The sequence below is a fragment of the Caloenas nicobarica genome, chromosome 2 (genome assembly GCF_036013445.1).
Source record: "Caloenas nicobarica isolate bCalNic1 chromosome 2, bCalNic1.hap1, whole genome shotgun sequence".
Taxonomy (NCBI): Eukaryota; Metazoa; Chordata; class Aves; order Columbiformes; family Columbidae; genus Caloenas; species Caloenas nicobarica.
The window spans coordinates 71,703,236-71,721,544 of NC_088246.1; the positions used below are offsets into that span (position 1 = coordinate 71,703,236).

Sequence of the window (18,309 nt, forward strand, 5' to 3'; positions counted from 1 at the left end):
GGTTTTGATTATATGCCCAGACTCCAAATAGAGCCCTTTTTGATTTTCCCATGAATAGGAGGAGGAGAAAATATTGTATTGGGTTCTCATGTCCTGAGACAAATAGAGGACTAGTCCTGTTCCAGTTCAATGATGGACACCCTTTATTTTTTTTTTTCCAGTGAAAATGTTTCTGTCCTTATTTGAAACAATCAGAGCAGAGGGGTAAAAAGCTGACATTGCAGGTTTCAAAACTGATGAGCCCTGTGCCGGTTACAGCTGCTGTACCCTCCCTGTGCTGTGGGCCTGGGAGTTCTGCTCGTTTTATGCTGTGTGGGAGAGGGATGTGACAGGGACAAAGTAACCCGGGCTGCTGGTAGCCAAGGAGCTAGAACCTTCTGTAAAATGGATAGCTGCGAACACCAAGCATTTCAAGATGGGAAGTTAAATTCTTACTCTAGTTCCTTACTCTTCCTCTGCATTTGCATGGAAAAAAAAATGAGATGCTACTAACCTGAAGTGTACTACTCTCTACTCACTTCCGGGCTGTTTGACGTTCAAAATTAGCTCAACATCAGAAGGGCTTCCTTTTTCCAAAAATGAGGGCTGAGGTTTGGAAATAAATCACATGACTTCCTCACAAAAATAATGACTGTGAGGGGGGTGACAAGCCATTAGGTCATGGTTACAATTTGACTCTTCAGTAAAATGTGCTAGAGAAATCTTCACTCGAACAAATAGTAGCACTAATGATAGTACAGACGATTATTTTCTATTTCCACAGCTGCTTCTAGAGAGTCGATTAGCCATGTACTTCTTCAGAGATCAGTGTTCTTAAATAACCTTCTTAAAATAAATGCAGATTGGTATCTAAGTTGTTGAGGTTTGCCTTGGGGGATATATACACCCTGGGAGATTAAGAATAGTCAAGATGGACCATTCAGCCCCCAACTTTCCTTGTGAGACGCTGAGAAGCAAGAAGACACTAGTGTATAGTAGTGGTTTTGTGATGTGGACCTGCTCTGGAAACTTTGGTTCCTTTTAAACAGGAACCAAGCAGTTGTCAGACGTTGCCATCTTTCAGTCTTTAGCAATCAAACGCAGAAGTCAAATTCTCTTGTGTCATTTTGCTCAAACTCATGTCCTTTCACATTTTTAAGGACTGCTAGAGCTAGTTATACCTACATCATTGGCGTAGGGATGGGGTCTGTCTTATGGATGGATATCGTCCAGCTCCACCATTATTTCTGTTTTCCTGCTGGAGGGAGAAGGCAGAGGGGTTCAGGGAAGCAGACCTGTTTGGTCTAATCTGGTTGCCACCTTGTGTCCCCCACGCCTGTGAGACAGGTGGCTCATTGGCACCACAGCCTGGTGCCGGTTAATGCAGGTTCTTTGCGTTTCTGGCCGTCGGTGCCTGGACCATTGGGCCATGGAACGGGTCTGAGGCTGAAGCCCTGCACGGCAGCTTTGGGTGGACTTCAGAGAGTCAACCTGCTCTCATGGGAGCTTTGCTGGGAGACACGTTGCCCAGCTTCATCTTTGGACTTGGGCTGGCCAGAAGCGAGCCCTCCCCTATTCTGTGTCACATCATGTCACTCACCATCTGGCTGGCATTGCTCTGTCTCTCATTTTGAAGCACAGCCAAGCAGAGAGCCTGGGGTGAAGGCTGTGCAGAGCCCTCAAAAAGAATGATCATAGAATCGTTTCAGTTGGAAGACACCCTCAGGATCATCGAGTCCAACCATAACATACCAGAGAGAGTTCAGAGAAGGGCAAGGAAGCTGGTGAAGGGTCTGGAGCACAAGTCTGATGAGGAGGAGCTGAGGGAACTGGGGCTGTTTAGCCTGGAGAAAAGGAGGCTGAGGGGAGACCTGATCGCTGTCTGCAACTGCCTGAAAGGAGCTTGTAGCATGGAGGGTGTTGGTCTCTCCTTCCAAGTAGTAAGCGATAGTACAAGAGGAAACGGCCTCAAGTTGTGCCAGGGGAGGTTCAGACTGGATATTAGGAAAAAATTCTTCACGGAAAGGGTTGTCAGGCATTGGAACAGGCTGCCCAGGGAAGTGGTAGAGTCACCATCCCTGGAGGTGTTTAAAAGGTATAGTTAAATTGTTTTGGGTTTTTTTGTTTGTTTTTTTGTTTTTTTACCTAAGAACTGAAGAAACTAATACTCCGAACTTGCCTGATTGAGAACTGTGGGATCGTAGACTAGATTTCTTGATGCACATGGAAGGGGTGTATATCTTTTCATACAATGAGATGTATTTGACTGTGTTACTTATCACCACGGACAAATATCTTGCACTTTCTTGCTGAAACAAGTCGATGGTGCTTCCCTGCTTTTATGTAGTTAATAAATTCTTGCTGTTTGCTGTGATGTGATTTTCAAAGATGTGTGAAACGGCAAAACACACTGACAGAACGATAAGCAGTTAACAGTCGATCCTTTCTTAGAGAGTCTTGTCCAGATGTTGACAGGATTAGACCCTTACCCCAGACCAGGAGAAGGGGGTCAGTTCCCAGAGAACCCCCTGCAGCACCTGCAGCCAGAACCCACCTTTGCACAAGACCATCAGTGTTGGGAAGGGAGGTTTTTCCTTGCGTGCTGCCCTCTGCTCTGCCTGTCGCTGCTTTAGAGAACGGCTCAAAGGGAAGGTGCCTTTTTTCCTTCTCCTTTTGAGAAGAGAGCAGAGGGAGGAGAGCAGAAAGCGATGCCATTTTGATCTGCCTGTTTCTTATTCTTGTTGCATGAACGCACCAGAGGATTTTTCTAAATTAAATTAAGCAAACCTTTCATGCTTTCTCCCTGCTTCGAGAAAGCTAATGTGGCTGCTTGCAGATTTGCAGCTATAGGGAAGACAAAGATCTGTAGTGTGCACAGACTCAAGTGCTGAGCAGCGTCATGCTGAAAGAACCTGCACGAGCTTTAATAGAGTATAAAAGCTTTCTGGACACCGAGCAAAAATCTGGTTAAATCCCTGACAGGGATAAAAGCACAGCATGTATTATCAGCATATGCACAGAGACAGGAAGGCTCTCAAAACATTTGCATTTCGGATTTGCTGTAATTAAAAGGTTTCAACCTTTCCAAAAAGGCTGAAATGGTAAAAGAAGGAAATATAAGACTCCACTTTCTTCTCATCTCCATACAAATACTTAGGGCTCTTCCCTTTTCTCCGCACGTGTGCCCGACTTACACTGATCTTAATGGCAATTTTTCTTGAATATAGGGCACGTAAAACCCCACAGGCTTCTCTTTCATATTTATAATCATCATTTTGTACTCAGATTGTGGCAGTCCCAAGTGTTCCCTGCCCCATACGGTGAAGGACTGACCCCCACTGTGCACGGCACTGAACACACAGGAAAAGATTGTCCCCAGGCTTCAATTCCTCACGAAAGCAGACCCTTTTCCTCACAGGCTCATGTGTAGGGCTGCGTATCTGGAGAGATTCGTGTCTGCACAGGCCCCAGATAATATGTGACAGGTGACTGTGAGGCAGAATGATGGAAGCTGAGCTGGAGCAGAAAGTGATGCTTGTGGATCAGTAGTGAACAGGTTAGTTGATGACATAGTACGTATGGGTTCTTTGGGGGGAAAATGACTATTTCAGGAAGATTTGACTGTAGGCAAGTTTTGTCTGACAGAGATTTCCCTTATTTTGATAACTAATTTGCCAGACTAAAATCTCTCTCCAAAGAGTCTGTGTAACTCAAGGAGTATTACATTAGTGATCTGTAGCAAATGGCCTAGCTGGAGCTACCAGTTAGAGGAATATAGGGCAGGTGGATGAATGCTTTCTCTAGTATCAAACAGATGCAGAAAAAAATTAGTCAGGAGCAGGAAAAGAAGTGCTATAAGATTGAAAATGTCAACTCAGTTACCAGTAGCAGTCTGTAAAGATGAGAGAAAAGTGAGAAAGGAAGACCATGGCCATGGAATAGAGGATTCCTGCCCAATATAAGAGGAAAATGAGTACGTCTCTACTTATCCAATTAAGTAGAAGGTAAATAGGAGCAGGCTGAAGGTAGATCTTTCCCTTCTTGGCTGTTACTTAGATGTGACTGTCCCTTCAGTGGTGACAGCCCTCCCTCTGCTTTCAGCTACTCAAATAGCAGCAGACAAAGGCTGTGAATAGGCACTGTGGATAAGCTGGTTATTAAATGTTTGGACTGTGACCCCCTTCTTCTTCCAGTCAGGCTGTTCAATATTCATGTAAGTGGGCTCAGACAGATCCCTGCCATCTGTCTGTATTTATACAACTTTATCCAAACGGTTCCAAAACAAGTAAAATTTTATCCTCTCACTGGCATTTTAAAGAAAATGGGATTTCTCACCTATCTGAAGGGAAAAGGGATCAAAACACAAAGAGATTTAGCAAGTAACCAGATTTATTCATCTGGACTCCATCAAACAGGAACCAGATCCCGCTCTTTTAAGTGCCAGGCTCAGCTATAGCCCCAGGCTCTCAAGGCAAAGATCATATTTAGTGTTATAAGGTGTTGTGTGGCTCACCTAATGTTCATTAAGCATAAAAAAAATCTTTGTATGCAACTATAAAGGAAGCTACAGACTGTCACTGTATGTGTGGATGGGTACAGAATGAAAGCATTTGACGAGGAGAAATCAATAATAAAACCATTATCAGGCATCTCAGCATGCACTGCATTCAGTTGCACACCTTGATGGCCAGATGAAACAGGACCATCGTGCAAGCTTCAGTAAACAGTGTGGCACATATGGGCAATTCTGTGAGGGAACAGATTGTCACAGCTACGTTTGACCTGTTTTAGAGCAATCGTGGCTCTCCCTTGGCACTGTGGATGCGCCATTGACATTTCAACAGAGCTGCTTCAAAAAAATTAATGCCACTGTTAGAATAGCATGGCATTTTATGAGTGAGAAGCAATTCCTAGGTTTCGGATCAAGCAACGAGCCCAGTACTTCTCCCTATCTCCAGTCAGAGCCTCTTAAACAGTCTGAACGGGAAGGACGAAGGAACAAGACGATTGGGAAGACAAGCCCAGACATTTCAGTGTACATACATCAAGTTACTGTGGGCGTGAGGTGGTGTTACTCATATGCTTCAGGGGGTTGGATCTGAAGCTCAGATTCAGCTCTCAGAAGCCCACGCGCAGGCAGGTAATCACAGAAGAGACGTCTGTGAGATAGCCGAAGTGGGGTTTTGTACCTGCTCCCAGAAGGTGGCAAATGTGGGGTAGGAGGCCACCTTACCTTAGCTTGCTTTCTTACCTCTCCAGGCGCTCACCTTCTTGCTATTTTTAGGCATGAGTGCATTTTGAAAATAAAAAGGTGCTTGAGGAACTGTTACATGCATTTTGGAAATATGCCAGAGGGGAATCTTTCTGCCTTTAACGCCATATTGAAATGTTTTCTTCTTTCAAGGATCTTTCTCCTTGGCTTAATCTTTAAGAAGGGCCTCAAGGCTTTGAGCTTACTCAATCGATATATTTTTGTTGATGATTTTTTTTTTGAACTGTTTTTCAGGCATTGGAAAAAATGTCATCTGCGACCGAACGGCGACTCCCCTGGATGCCTTTAGGATGATGACCGCGGCTCATTATTACCCAAAGCTCATGAGTATCATGGGGAATGTTTTGCGCTTCCTGCCTGCTTTCGTGAAGATGAAGCAGCTGATCCAGGAGGGCTACGTCGGGGAGCTGCTGGTGTGTGAGGTGCAGGTTCACAGCGGAAGCCTGCTGGGCAAGAAGTACAACTGGAGCTGTGACGACCTGATGGGAGGTGGGGGCTTGCACTCGGTTGGCACCTACATCATCGACCTCCTCACCTTCCTCACCAGCCAGAAGGCCGTGAAAGTGCACGGGTTGCTCAAGACCTTCGTGAAGCAGACGGACCACATCAAGGGGATACGGCAGATCACCAGCGACGACTTCTGTACTTTTCAGATGGTCCTGGAAGGCGGCGTGTGCTGCACGGTGACGCTCAACTTCAACGTCCCGGGGGAGTTCAAACAAGACATTATCGTGGTGGGTTCGTCAGGACGGCTGATTGTAATAGGCACTGATCTCTACGGACAGAGCAACAGCTCTCCTCAGCGAGAGCTCCTGCTAAAGGACTCCACGCCGGTCAGCAACTCCTTACTCCCAGAGAAGGCCTTCAGTGACATCCCATCCCCCTACCTCCGAGGCACCATTAAGATGGTTCAAGCTGTCCGACAGGCATTTGAGGACCAGGACGACAGGAGGACCTGGGACGGGAGGCCCCTCACGATGGCTGCCACTTTTGATGACTGTCTGTATGCCCTGTGTGTGGTGGACACCATTAAAAAGTCCAACCAGTTGGGGGAGTGGCAGAACATTTCAATCATGACTGAGGAGCCAGAACTGAGCCCGGCGTACTTAATCAGCGAAGCCATGCGGAAGAGCAGGATGTCTCTCTACTGCTAGCTCCTGTCAGCTCCCGGGAAAGAATAGGAACCAGACAGCTCTTGAGGGAAATGATAATTCAGCCCCTGTGAAGGGCTTGGACATCTTAGAAACAGCTGAGGATACAGGAGAAAGAAATATGGCGTTTGGATCAATTAATCTGTTGGTGGCTAAATGATAAGGTCCTTAGAAATGCCCAAAACAGATAGGAGACATAAGAGCTGACACAACTTAACTGTTTTAATAACAGTATTAGCTGGCTGGTCGGAAAGATATATCATGGACTCACCTCCTGCTTGCAGGTGCTTTAGATTATCCAATTGTGTTTACTGTGAAAGGTTGGGAAGATCCTTTAAGATTTTCCCTACCTACCAGAGGGCTGTGAAGGTACTGTCATGTCATTAAATTTTCTGTAGTGTCTGACATGAATGGTTCCTACCATGACAGCTGACACCACCATGCTGTAGTACTACACTTCTAACCAACACACAGAATAATAGGACTTGGTGTGAAAGTGTCGCGTGATATGGAAAATCTTGGCAGCTCACTTTTCATATAGCTTGTTAGGAGCTTCTCTGTGTTGGTTTAGCTAGTTGTTGTTTGTTTGTTTGTTTGTTTGTTTGTTTTAAAGCACAATTAAGTAGGAAAATATGTGGCTTTTAAAACAAAGTAGTCCTCAACCACAGTGCATATGCCTCAGTATTGGGGAAGGGAGGGTCTTCTGTGAGATCCTGGTAAGCGTCAGTATTAACTGCACAGATTTGCTGATTAAAATGGGTTGTGCAAAACCTTCATGAATGGCAAGCGGCATGACACAGTAGTGATAGTGGATTTTATTATACAGCTGAACTCAGGCTAGTCTTATGAAGGTTTACACACAATTTCCTGTGTCTGGGACTGACTTTTGAGTGAATTCATTGTGTATTTTGGTTTTAGGCGGACACTCACCGAGTGGTGAGTGTGAGTGAAAAACAAAAGAGATGAGAAAATTTCCCATCCATTTCCAGGGGAAAAAAAATTACGTAAGACCCCCACCTTTTCATCTCCTTAAAGTGACCGGCTACTGGTACTGTAGTCATCATTCCCTGTCATCAGTGCAGGGATGGGCGAACTCTTTTGATGTGTTTGTGCTGTTCTTCTTTTTAATATTTTAGATTGCAGTCTTGAAATAATATATTATTTCATGAATATATTCTTGAAAGAATATAGTGAAAGGCACATTAATTATCCCAGTAAACGGGGATACTGATTTTCTGCATAAAGCTGCTCCAGTGCTCATGTGTTTACAGTGCTAGGTCCTCAGATAGGAAAAAAAGTAGAACACAAGCATAAAGCACTAAATTATATTAAACTTGAGAAAAACCTTTTCAGGTTTTTTTGTTAATTTTGACTAGGGGAAAGAAGAGAACATTTGGATGAGCAGTAAATTAAAAAAGAAATTATGACCCTCTTTCTCAAGGCCATCAGATAGTGTTGCCATTTTAGGATAGGAAGAGAACTGTCAGAATAATTTAGATTTTTTTAAAAACACAGTTTTGCTAATTTTAGGAGCACTAAGGGCTTCTGTAGAGGCTTCTCCTACAAATTACTCTGTCTGACTGCTGTATGCTCCTCTCTGTCATGTTCCCAGTTTTAAAGCTTCATGGTTTGGAACAGGAGGGCATCAGTAGTGTGGTTCAGCTCAACTGACTTTAGTCAGCTGAAAGCTGAGTGTCTTGTCCTGAGCAGCTGTGCAAGGGCACGGTAATCAATACAGAGAGAGCTCTCCGAAGGGTGACTCAGTTCATCCCAAGATGGATATAGAAGAAGGTACCCATTGGAAATTCCTGTCTTTCTCCTGTGCAGAGGATCTTGGCTTCTAAATTCTTAGGTGGCTAAAGTTAGGAAACTTGACTCCCACCACAAAATTATTAATATGTACTTAACTTTTGAAGAGCACATGCCTGACCCTTCACAAAATATTCCCCAAAGTGTAATAGTGTGACCAATGAAGGAATAATGTAATACTGCAAGACCACACCCAAATGGAGAATTGTTTCTATCCATGTTGTTCTGCTAGTTCTAGCAACTGTGTCTGGGGCTGACCGCTTCTGCTAAGACCTTGGGAAAGCTTTCAGCATTTCTTCTTGGAAGCAGCCCTTGACAAGTTTGGATGTTTTTCCTAAAAACCTCTGCGAATTCCTGTGGTAGTATCTGTGCCAACAGGAATTTGCCATTATAATTGTCATGGTGTACCATGCTATCCAGTTCCTGCCCTGAAAAATACACAGAGAAATACCAGAAGAGAGAATTCGATCAAGAAATCATCTCTCTCCTGAAAAATGAAATTAGCCCCAAAAGGATCAAGAGTGTTTTCATATAGTAAAGCAAAAAGCATTTATTGAAAATAGTGTCTAGTTCAAGTCATGAGTGCAAGCCCAGTGGATAATTAACCGTGTCTAGTTAAACATCACCCAAAAGTGGAACTAAACATGGACCAAAATGTTTGTGAGTCTTGCTTCTTAGTGGTTTGGCCATTGTGCTGGAATGTCTGTGCACCTCATTGTGGTTCAGAAACGCTGAGAGTTTTTTGAATCTTTATTTACTTTTTTTTTGTTTCCCTGTGTCTTCCTGGGGTTTGTGATGCTAGCTGAAAAAAAGATATGCTGGAGTCCTGTTCCCCACCCCTGCAGAGAGCAGTCCTAAGGCAAGACACAGTGCGTAGGGATAGTACTACTGAGCTCAGCCGTTCTGTCCCGGATCCAAAGGTTTAGGTCACAGACATCATCCCTCCTCTGTGCAGACTTACTGATGCAGATAGCGCTGCTTAGCAGAAAGAAAATCTAATGCTTCGGTTTCACAGCCATCTGATGCTGGGATTAGTGCTGGCTTGCAAATCCTGTCTACCTCGTTGTGCTAGCCCCTGAGAGGCAGGCGGAATGAGCAGGGCCAGGGTGGGACCTCCTCTTCTGACAGCAAGAGGTCTTCTGCTAGGCTTAGGGGAACTTGTTACCTAACTGGGATGGCAGCATTAACTGCATACGTTCAGCATTGTGTGACAGTTTTTCCATCCTCTAGGAGGTAAAGGTGCTGTAGTGTCAAGTGTAAAGATACTAAACTTCCACCTGGCTTAGTGGAGGAAGGAATTGGTTTATTTATAGAATGTGTATTACTATTCTGAGATATTATTACTTTACAGTCCAGGATCTTTCTTGGCAGCATCAAGCCCTCTGCTCTTTTGGTACAGTGGAAAGTACATTACATTGCCCTAAGCAGGCTCTGGAATTCACACGGGGTTTGAGAATTTGGGCATCAGATAGCAAAGATGGACCTGATTGAGCTCAAAAGCGGTACCACACCAGGAAATGTATATTTGGAATTGCACTTTTAATGCTGTTCTTTAATGCTGTGCCACAAGATTTGAGATTAATGCTGCTAGAATTGGTGCAGGCCTAATAGCCAAACTGTGGCTACTGCTGGAATTTTCAGTAGCCCCCAAATGAGCTTCTTCATACCCTAGGTAAGAAATGTTCATTCCTCTTCCCCAGCGTTGCTGTTGGAGAGGCTTTCCTTTGCCATCAACCTGTGTGTGCAGAATACTGAACATTGTGGTCTGTTGCCAAAAACAAAAGAGCCAAAGGGGAGAGCCCATCAGAAACACTCTGCTGCTCTACGGGAGTCTGTTCCAATGCTGGGACTGTCAGCTGAGAGATAATGTCTTATTTTCCATGGGAATTGCATTGGGATCCACACCAGGGGTAGGGCAACGCTATGCTGTTTGACAGCAGCGCACAAGTTAGTCCGTCCATGTGCTCGAAGGGAGAGTGGTGGCTGCAGCAGGGAGCCACAGGGAGGTGTTTACGCAGTCTGGTACCTATATGACCTATATGCCTGCACCAACAGGGAGAATATGCTGGTCACGCAGAAGGTGAGGGCTGCACCTCCTGAGGGTGACAGCAGCAGCCTTGCCCCACCTCTGTGTTTGAGAGCCCAAGAAGGGACCTGGCCCTGGGGGAAGCAGCATCCGTCCTATATTCCTGCCAGATCCGTGCATGTCCTCAGTGCTGAACTCACTGAGGTCCTACATGGAGGCATAACAACTCTGCAAGAGCTTGGGGTTTTCTCTATCTAATATCATGCATGTGTTCAATTAGGAGTACTTTAGCTGTGTAGTTAGAAAATACCAAGTAGAGATGATACGTCCTTACCCATGCAGCCAACACGGCAGAGAGTCGGGGCATCCACAGATGAGTTTAGGCTCCGGATGGGCTTCTGCGGAGTTCATCCTTTGCTTTGGCTGAAAGCATGAGAAATTCCTGCTCAGCCAGATGAGGGCAATCAGAGGCACTCTCTACTTTGTACTTAGTGTTTCCTTCTTTTGTATAGCTTTTGAATGAGTGACTGTACAAGGGAACAGCTGTCCTGGAAGTTCAGCCATTCAAAAAAGGAGGCTTTGCTGCTGCGTGTGGTCACAGTGCAAAGACAATTCAGTTTCTCTGTTATTTATTTCTGTGTCCATACAAACGTGGAAAAGACTCAATTTAAAATTACTCATTTCTCTACCAAAAAAAAAAAAAGAAAACGAAAAGAAAAAATATTTAATGGGTAAAGATAAGCATAGGATCTTGATGGTGTCTTTGCAGAGATTCAGAAATCACTGATGGAAGAATTTCTTGTTGCTGGGAATTTTTATATTTGACTTTTATCTATGGCCTTCGATATAAAATATCACAATTTATGAAGTCTAGTAACTGTTAAGTTCTGTTTTTACAAGGGTTTAAAAGTACCCAGCAGACTTTTTGCTTTGTGCAGATACTCAACACTGGTGTGATGTTCCAGTGGCCCAGTGATGTACCTTTAAGTATATATGAAACTCCACACTGGATTGTTTGAGCTCTGCAGTGCTCTCTGGGTATCCAGGACTAGTTGTGAAATGGCAGGATATTCAGGACAGCAGTTTCTTGTTGTTGAAGTTGTTACTTGTCAGGAGCAAAGTTTGTAAATTTTAGAGATGAAGTATGGCTGAATAATAATTGGCAGTCTTATCTGCTTTAAATTTTCCTCTCTTTTGAGCTACTGGATGAAGTCTGTCCAATTAAAAATCATTTCCCCTTAACAATAACTGTCCACTTGCATTTGCTTATGAAAAGAAGAAATTTTAAGTAAACGGGACTATACATAATGCTGCATTCATGAACTGATGTCATAACCTCATGACTTACTGGAGCCAGAGCCCAAGCAAGTAATGACTTTTTTGAAACTGCCAAATCAAAGCCTTGGGGTTGGGGAATGAAGGGTATCAGCTTAGGTCAAACTGAAATAGCTTTTATTCAGCATTTTCAGTTAAATGAATAAACAGAATGGCTATGGTCAGTCCAAAACTGAACACAAAACATGTTTGTAGAAGGTCATTTGCATTTTTTCTTTCAGGATTAAGTTACATTTTTAAAGAATGCTGTTTTGAAATGAAAAGTTTTCTAAAAATCCATCTTGTATTATGTTTTGGCATGTGTGAAATTAACTGTTTGGGGATGAGTGTGTTTTGTGGTTTGTTTGTTTGTTTAAAGTTCATACTTTAAAAAATCCCATCCGTGAGGTTCAGTGAACATCCATTAAGGACGTTCAGTGAATTCAGCTGCCCTTGGGCAGGTTTGGCTCTGAACCTGCAGCCTCACAGTGTCATGCAGTGACCCCGTTTCTAGCATCTGAATTTGACCATGTGGGTTTCATTTGTGTCTTCTTGTGGCAGTGGGAAAACTGGTTCATTACATGGAGTTGGCTACAGATAATCAAGATACTTTCTGCAGCAGTGCCAGCCATCGTCTTTAAAAGCACTTAACTCTGTTACCTTGTTTACCATGGTTATTTGTGACCTTCCAGCCATGTGCAGTCCATTACTTTTCTTTTTATACCAGCTGTCAGACTCGCTTCCCTCCCCTTTCTGTTTCTCATTCCACTGCAAGCCATGAGGCGGGTCTTCCTTGTTCCCCAGTCTGTGTTACACATGGCATACAGGGCGGCTAACCTACAACTCGAAGTAACTTCGGACAACAGATTCATTAAAGAATATGCTAACACCACAACTGCTCAAGTAGGTGGCACACCGAATGCCCGGCCAGGGCAGGAATCAAAGCCTCCCTGCTATGCTGTGCTTCGCAAGCGACACTCACTGTTTCTCTCTGTACTGGTTTTCTTTTATTTGATTTTAAAAATGAGAATATGTTCAGTTTGTTGCTGTGTCATTATTAAGTATATATTTATTGTTTTTCAGACATACGTACATATATATAAATGCTATATATATATATAATGTCAACGCATGGACATATGTACAGTAGATATTTTAAAGAGCTATTTATCAAGAAAAGTAAGTGTTATAAGTAAACAGAGTTTATATTTTATATATTATGTAGATAGCAAAAAAAAAAAAGTGGTTAAATTATAGTAGGACTTTTGGGGGTGGGGGGTGGGGTTGGAGAAACAGGCAAGGGCTGGTTCTAGCATTTTAAATAGCCAAACTACTTTGTACGGAAGCTGCCTGCTGTGCCTCTCGGCTGCAATATCTGTTTGTTTCTTCTTCTGGAAGATGATGTGCATTGTTACTTTTACATTGCTTGGGGAATGTAGTTAGTTTATTCTCAGCCAACTGGTATGTGCTGCTTAAAACATGGTTTCCTGCTGTTCTGCATATTTGCATTGATGGAATAAAAGGATCTTAACTGGGAAATAAAAATATAAAAGGATGTGATCTCAGCTGTCTGTCATTCTTCCCCGCAGTTGTATTGGGGGACAGGGAGGGTAATAACTATTGCCTTCGTCTGGTTTCTGGCTGGCTTGTTAAGTTCAACACATCGGAGTAAAACACAAGGGCTTTTGCTTGGGGGTGGGGATTGTGATGGAGGGAGAGAAAGAAGAAGGTTTAACACTGAGCTATTTGAAGGTTTCCTGTTATGACAAGGCCTGAGCTAACTCCTGCTGGAGTCGTGTGTCCTGAGGAGACATCTGGTTTTATTGCCAGTGGATGCCGATATGTTCGGGGAGGTTTAGGCTGGACATGAGGAAAAGGTTCTTCCCCCAGCGGGTGGTGGAGCACTGGAACAGGCTCCCCAGGGAGGTGTCACGGCCCCAAGCCTGACAGTGTTCGAGAAGAGACTGGACAACGCCCTCAGACACACGGTGTGAACTGTGGGGTTGTCCTGTGCAGGGACAGGAGCTGGACTCGATGATCCTTGTGGGTCCCTTACAACTCAAGACATTCTATGATTCTATGTCCAGTGGCACAGCAAAACCGGAGCATTGGGCATCCATGCTGAGCGCAGCCTGGAGATCGTTTCAGGGCCGTCCTCCCTGCCTCCCTACTGCTGTCCTGGGATGCCTTTGCTTTCCCTGTCCTCAGCTTCCCCAGGGACATCCTTTTGCCTTCCCGATCCTCACTCCCACCTGCCAGCAGCTGTCATGTCTCTCTACTTACCCAAGTGCTCCTTTTTTCCCTTGGGTCTGGGTATCTCACCACCCTAGAGAGGAGCTCGTTACTCCAGCCCTGCTGATGCTGGCGAAAAACCTCACTTGAGTACGAAGCAGAAGATAATGCAAAGCAGTGGGAAGTTCTAGGCTCTTAGGAAAGATTTATTGCCTCTGTGATTGATTTGTAAAAAGGATAGAGCATTTCCTATGTAGTTTTTTCTATTCTACAGCAGAGCACACAGGAAAATGTTGGATTCTACTCGTGTCAGTGCTCACTGGTTTCCCAGGCACTATGAAAGTACAGCAAATCTGAGACACATATCTGTGAAAGGATGAGAAACCATCATCACTTACAATGCACACTCCCCTCAGATCACATGAACTTGTTAACTGTATATTTTTTATATATATAAAAATGTAAGGAGTAGGTACAACATTCGCTTCGTCCCAGAAATGAAGCACGTTAGCTACTTCTACTGCTACCATTGAAGCTGTCACATTTTTAAAAGGTACTGTTGCTTATATACACATAAAACACATTTTCATCAGTTTTAATACACGTTATTTTCTTAAGCTGAAGAGGAGAAAAGCACAAGGCAAAGAAGAATCAGTGCCCATGTCTTCAGGAATTATGTTTTAATGCTTGCCTTGCCCTCATGGGCAAATGTAGTATAACCTTGCCCAGGTTTCCAGATCACTGTCTCCAACTAATCAATTAGCCACTGAAACAAAATAGGGCCAAATTTTATGGTATATCCTTTTACTTCATAGTAAAACAAGACCTGCTTCCATTTCAAAGGTAAAACACAGAAATCTTTGGAAAATGGCACCTAGGGGAGCAATTCCTCTGAAAGAGTGTCAGAGAGACAGTGGGATTATTAGTACACAGTTACAGCACACAATATATAACTGTATAGGTAAGTGCAAATGCAAGAGTGGGTAAAAACATTCCACACTAATGAGCCTACATAAATGCTAAGGTAAACATTTTCAAACGTGGGTCAGCATAGTGAGACACTTCAGTGTAGATTTATGAGCCCAAGTAAGGGTTCTGCTTTCAAAACAAACTGCAAAAATGGGGACGAGGGGGCAAACCTCTTGCCATTTTCCATAGTTTTGAAGAACCAAGGCTTCCACAGCTCACCCGGCTTGTTCTGCCGTTTTCTGGAGCCACTTGATTAGCAGCTATGTAGTAAAAACAATGGGTGGCTTGTAGCCATAAAAATTAATCAGAAGAATGTTAAATGCATTGCATTGTTCTCTTTGGGAATCAAGAGTTTGCTGGGGCAGGGTTTATTAAAAAGTGCTGCTGTGCCAAAGAGAAGTCGCACTTAATGCCTTTGTTACCCATTCCTGTTGGGCAGTGGAAAGCCGTGGAGCTCTTAGTGTCTCTGCGTTGCCAGGGAAAAAAACCCATTTCAGAGTGGACGTCTGTGATTGCACAGAAAACACGGGGCTTTTTGCCCCATGTGATAACCCAGAGCAGCTCAAATGGGGGTGAGAAAGCTTCCTAGAGCAGCCTTACCCAGGGCTGGAGGCTGGGAGAATGGCTGCTGCAGCCCAGGAGCACCCAGGTCCTTCTTGCTCAGCCTGCTCAGGCCCACATGCCTGTGCTGGTCACTGCTGCAGCCATCACCCTCAACATGGAAGGAGGAAACTTCCATCAGGCGTCCCCAGCAGGCAGCCCTCGAGCCACCGGACCTGTCCCACAGCATTAGTCTAGTACCAGCTAATACTTGTCTCCTGCATACGTTGCCTTTTGCAAAGTATTTTCCACCTGGGAGTGCACCAACTAGTGAATTTAGCGCCACAGACCTTGGTGTGGCACTGCATCTTTGCTTCAAAATGAGCAATTGCAGCTCCACGAGCAGTTGCCAAGGGCTGAGGCAGGGCTGCTGACAGGCGTGGGGCACCAGTCCTTACTCTTGTCCCCAACTGCTTGTTCCTGCCTTCTCCGAGTACTGGCACTGGGGAGCATGTGTGCAGCCACCTGGTTTGGTTAACGTGATCGTGGATTCAGCTGGAAACTAACAACATGGGGTTTTTTTTACCAGGTTAGTTTTCAGGCAGATCTGTTCCCTGATATGAATCATCGCTGACAGCAATTTATGCCAGATCACTTTAATAGCAGAATGTAAATAGAAACCAGGTCTGCTGACTGCCAGAAATGTTCTTTTTTCATCAGATCAAAGAGTTGGTAGAGTAACTGCAGAATAATAAACAAGCCCAAAATAAAAGGGAACGGATAGATGAAAACAATTTTAAGTTCTGTATTTCCATACAGAAGGATATACATGTAAGCAAGTGTTTCCTAAGAAACTGGAGGCCCCTTCTTCCAGACGCGAAAGTGATGTATATACAGATTTTTTAGAGAAGACTTTCAGAGTCTGCCCCAATCTGTTGTAATCACTCTGCCTTTCGCATTTAATCACACCTTGCAGACGAAAGACTTTCACAGAAATGATCATATTGCATCCAGGCAATGACGACAGCCTCCGAATGCAACCAGCTTTGTTGTTTGTGAAAGTAAGCTTTACACAGCATTTCAGCCAAACCTGAAAAAGCTCAGCCCTGCATTTCAGACTTTGAGAATGCAGAAATAGTTGGAAATGGAGCTTGACTTGTAGCATAATACCTTTTCTTTGGTGGCTTTTTTTCCCCACTGCTGTCCTTAAAATGCTGGTTTTATTTTTTAACATTTCTTTTCAGTGGTGCTAGTCGTTATAGCTTTGAAAGTATCTGTGATGAAAAGAAGCCTTACACTGTGACAAGCTCTCCAACTCAAGAAGGAAGGCGATCAGAAAGACAGCAAAAGTCAGAACTGGGATAAGAAGCAGATTCACAAGAAACAAGAACATTCCTGTGCTCTGACAATTGACTCTCCATCCTGTTAAATTGTTAGAAATGTCCCAAGCACGGGTTTTGGCTTAGATCAACTTATATTCTTCTATAGCCTTTCCGTGGCACAGTTAGGAAGTTAGCATGCAGCAGAGACTGTTCCCACTGTTCCCATTGTTCCCACTCAGTAAGCTACTTGTCACCGCCCTGTTTTGGAGATTATGAAATTAAAAAATAGGGCCATGGCCATTCTGTGCCAGCTGGCCTCACTGCTGGAGGGTGGTCCTGGGCGCTTCATCTGCTGCTATGGACATAGCTGAGAGTTGAGAACTGGTTGGTAGAATGGAAGGATGTCGGTATTACAAAACTAGCGTGCTAAAAAATGAGTTTAGCTCTGTCTCAGTGAGAGGAAATTCAGGTATAAACTGTGCCAACCTGTCTCAGCATGACACTTTTGGTTAAAATTTACTATTTTCCCATTCATTTTTCTACGCCTTTTGCTTGCAATTCCAGGACAGCAGAAACTACTTCCCGGGGGACGCCCTGCCCTTTTGGCCACAGACCTCGCTAGCAGGGAGTAATTCCCGTTGTTTAGGCTGAGAGCAGGAACAGGGCCTCTACGGAAAAGAAAGGACTGAGTCACTTGCTGAACTAACAAAGCTCACAGCTATCCACCCACATTTGGCAAACTTCGCCTGTACCGCCTCACACGTATGAAGTGCCTTGTGAAGATTAACAAATCCCCACAAATCGAGCTGTTGTGGTTATTTCCATTTCACACCTGGTAAGGTGGAGGCAGAGGTGAAGTTGCTGAGATCACTCTCTAATGAATTTCTCTTTTTTCTCAATTTCCCACTTGGATTATTAGGTTAGCCCTCTCCCAGTGGCTGAACCCATCACTCCAAATGCCACTGTCAGAGTACTCTCCAAATGTCTAAGATGATAGAAATATCTCATTCCAGACAAATTACAAGGCCAGGCCTTTACAGAATTTCAGCTTACTTGGAAATACTCTTACAAGTAGTAATATTTTCAAATAATTTTAATTTACTTGCAGCTTCTGTTTCTTGTTTTTTTGGTTTTTGTTTTTTTAAAGGCCATTTTTGATAGGATTTTTCTCCTTTTATAGACTGGGTCGTCTGAACTATTTAGAATTAAAAAAAGGCTTTTAAAACTGTAGTGCTGAAAGATATGAAATTACATGCTGTTACTTTAATATATATATATAGTTATATTTGTGTTTAAAACAGGATCTCATCAGCTTTACCAAGGAGGTACATACCATTACCTTCGCCTTGTCATTTGGAAAACAAGAGACAGAATGGCAAACCATGCTGCCCAAGGCCATGCAGAACAAGTCTCAGACAGCCAGATACTAAATCCTGCTGCTTTAATTTCTAGTTCCTTTTAAATAGTTCTTAAACCTAATATAATTCTCATTCATTATAATTAATGTAGTCATATATAATTAATGCTTAATATGCTGCTGCAGTTTGTGAATGCCAAATAAGCTAGTGTTGTCTGCATAGTCTACGTTCAAATTCATTGGTTTAGAAAAGTGCTAGCAACACCAAAGCCAATATCAACAGCTTTATCTAAGTGAATACATGTTGCGTAATTCCAAGGTGAGAGACGCTGCACTCC

At 43.7% G+C, this 18,309-nt stretch overlaps 1 protein-coding gene across 1 annotated transcript in view; it reads left to right on the plus strand.

Annotated features, from left to right (window-relative positions):
• Positions 1–12,706, plus strand: part of GFOD1 (Gfo/Idh/MocA-like oxidoreductase domain containing 1) — a 76,191-nt gene extending 63,485 nt beyond the window's left edge. Inside the window, exon 2 of the mRNA XM_065629823.1 lies at positions 5,486–12,706. Within this exon, the coding sequence (XP_065485895.1) occupies positions 5,486–6,405 (920 nt within the window). The 3' untranslated portion in view covers positions 6,406–12,706. The remainder of the gene's footprint in view (positions 1–5,485) is intronic.
• Positions 12,707–18,309: the final 5,603 nt, after the last annotated feature.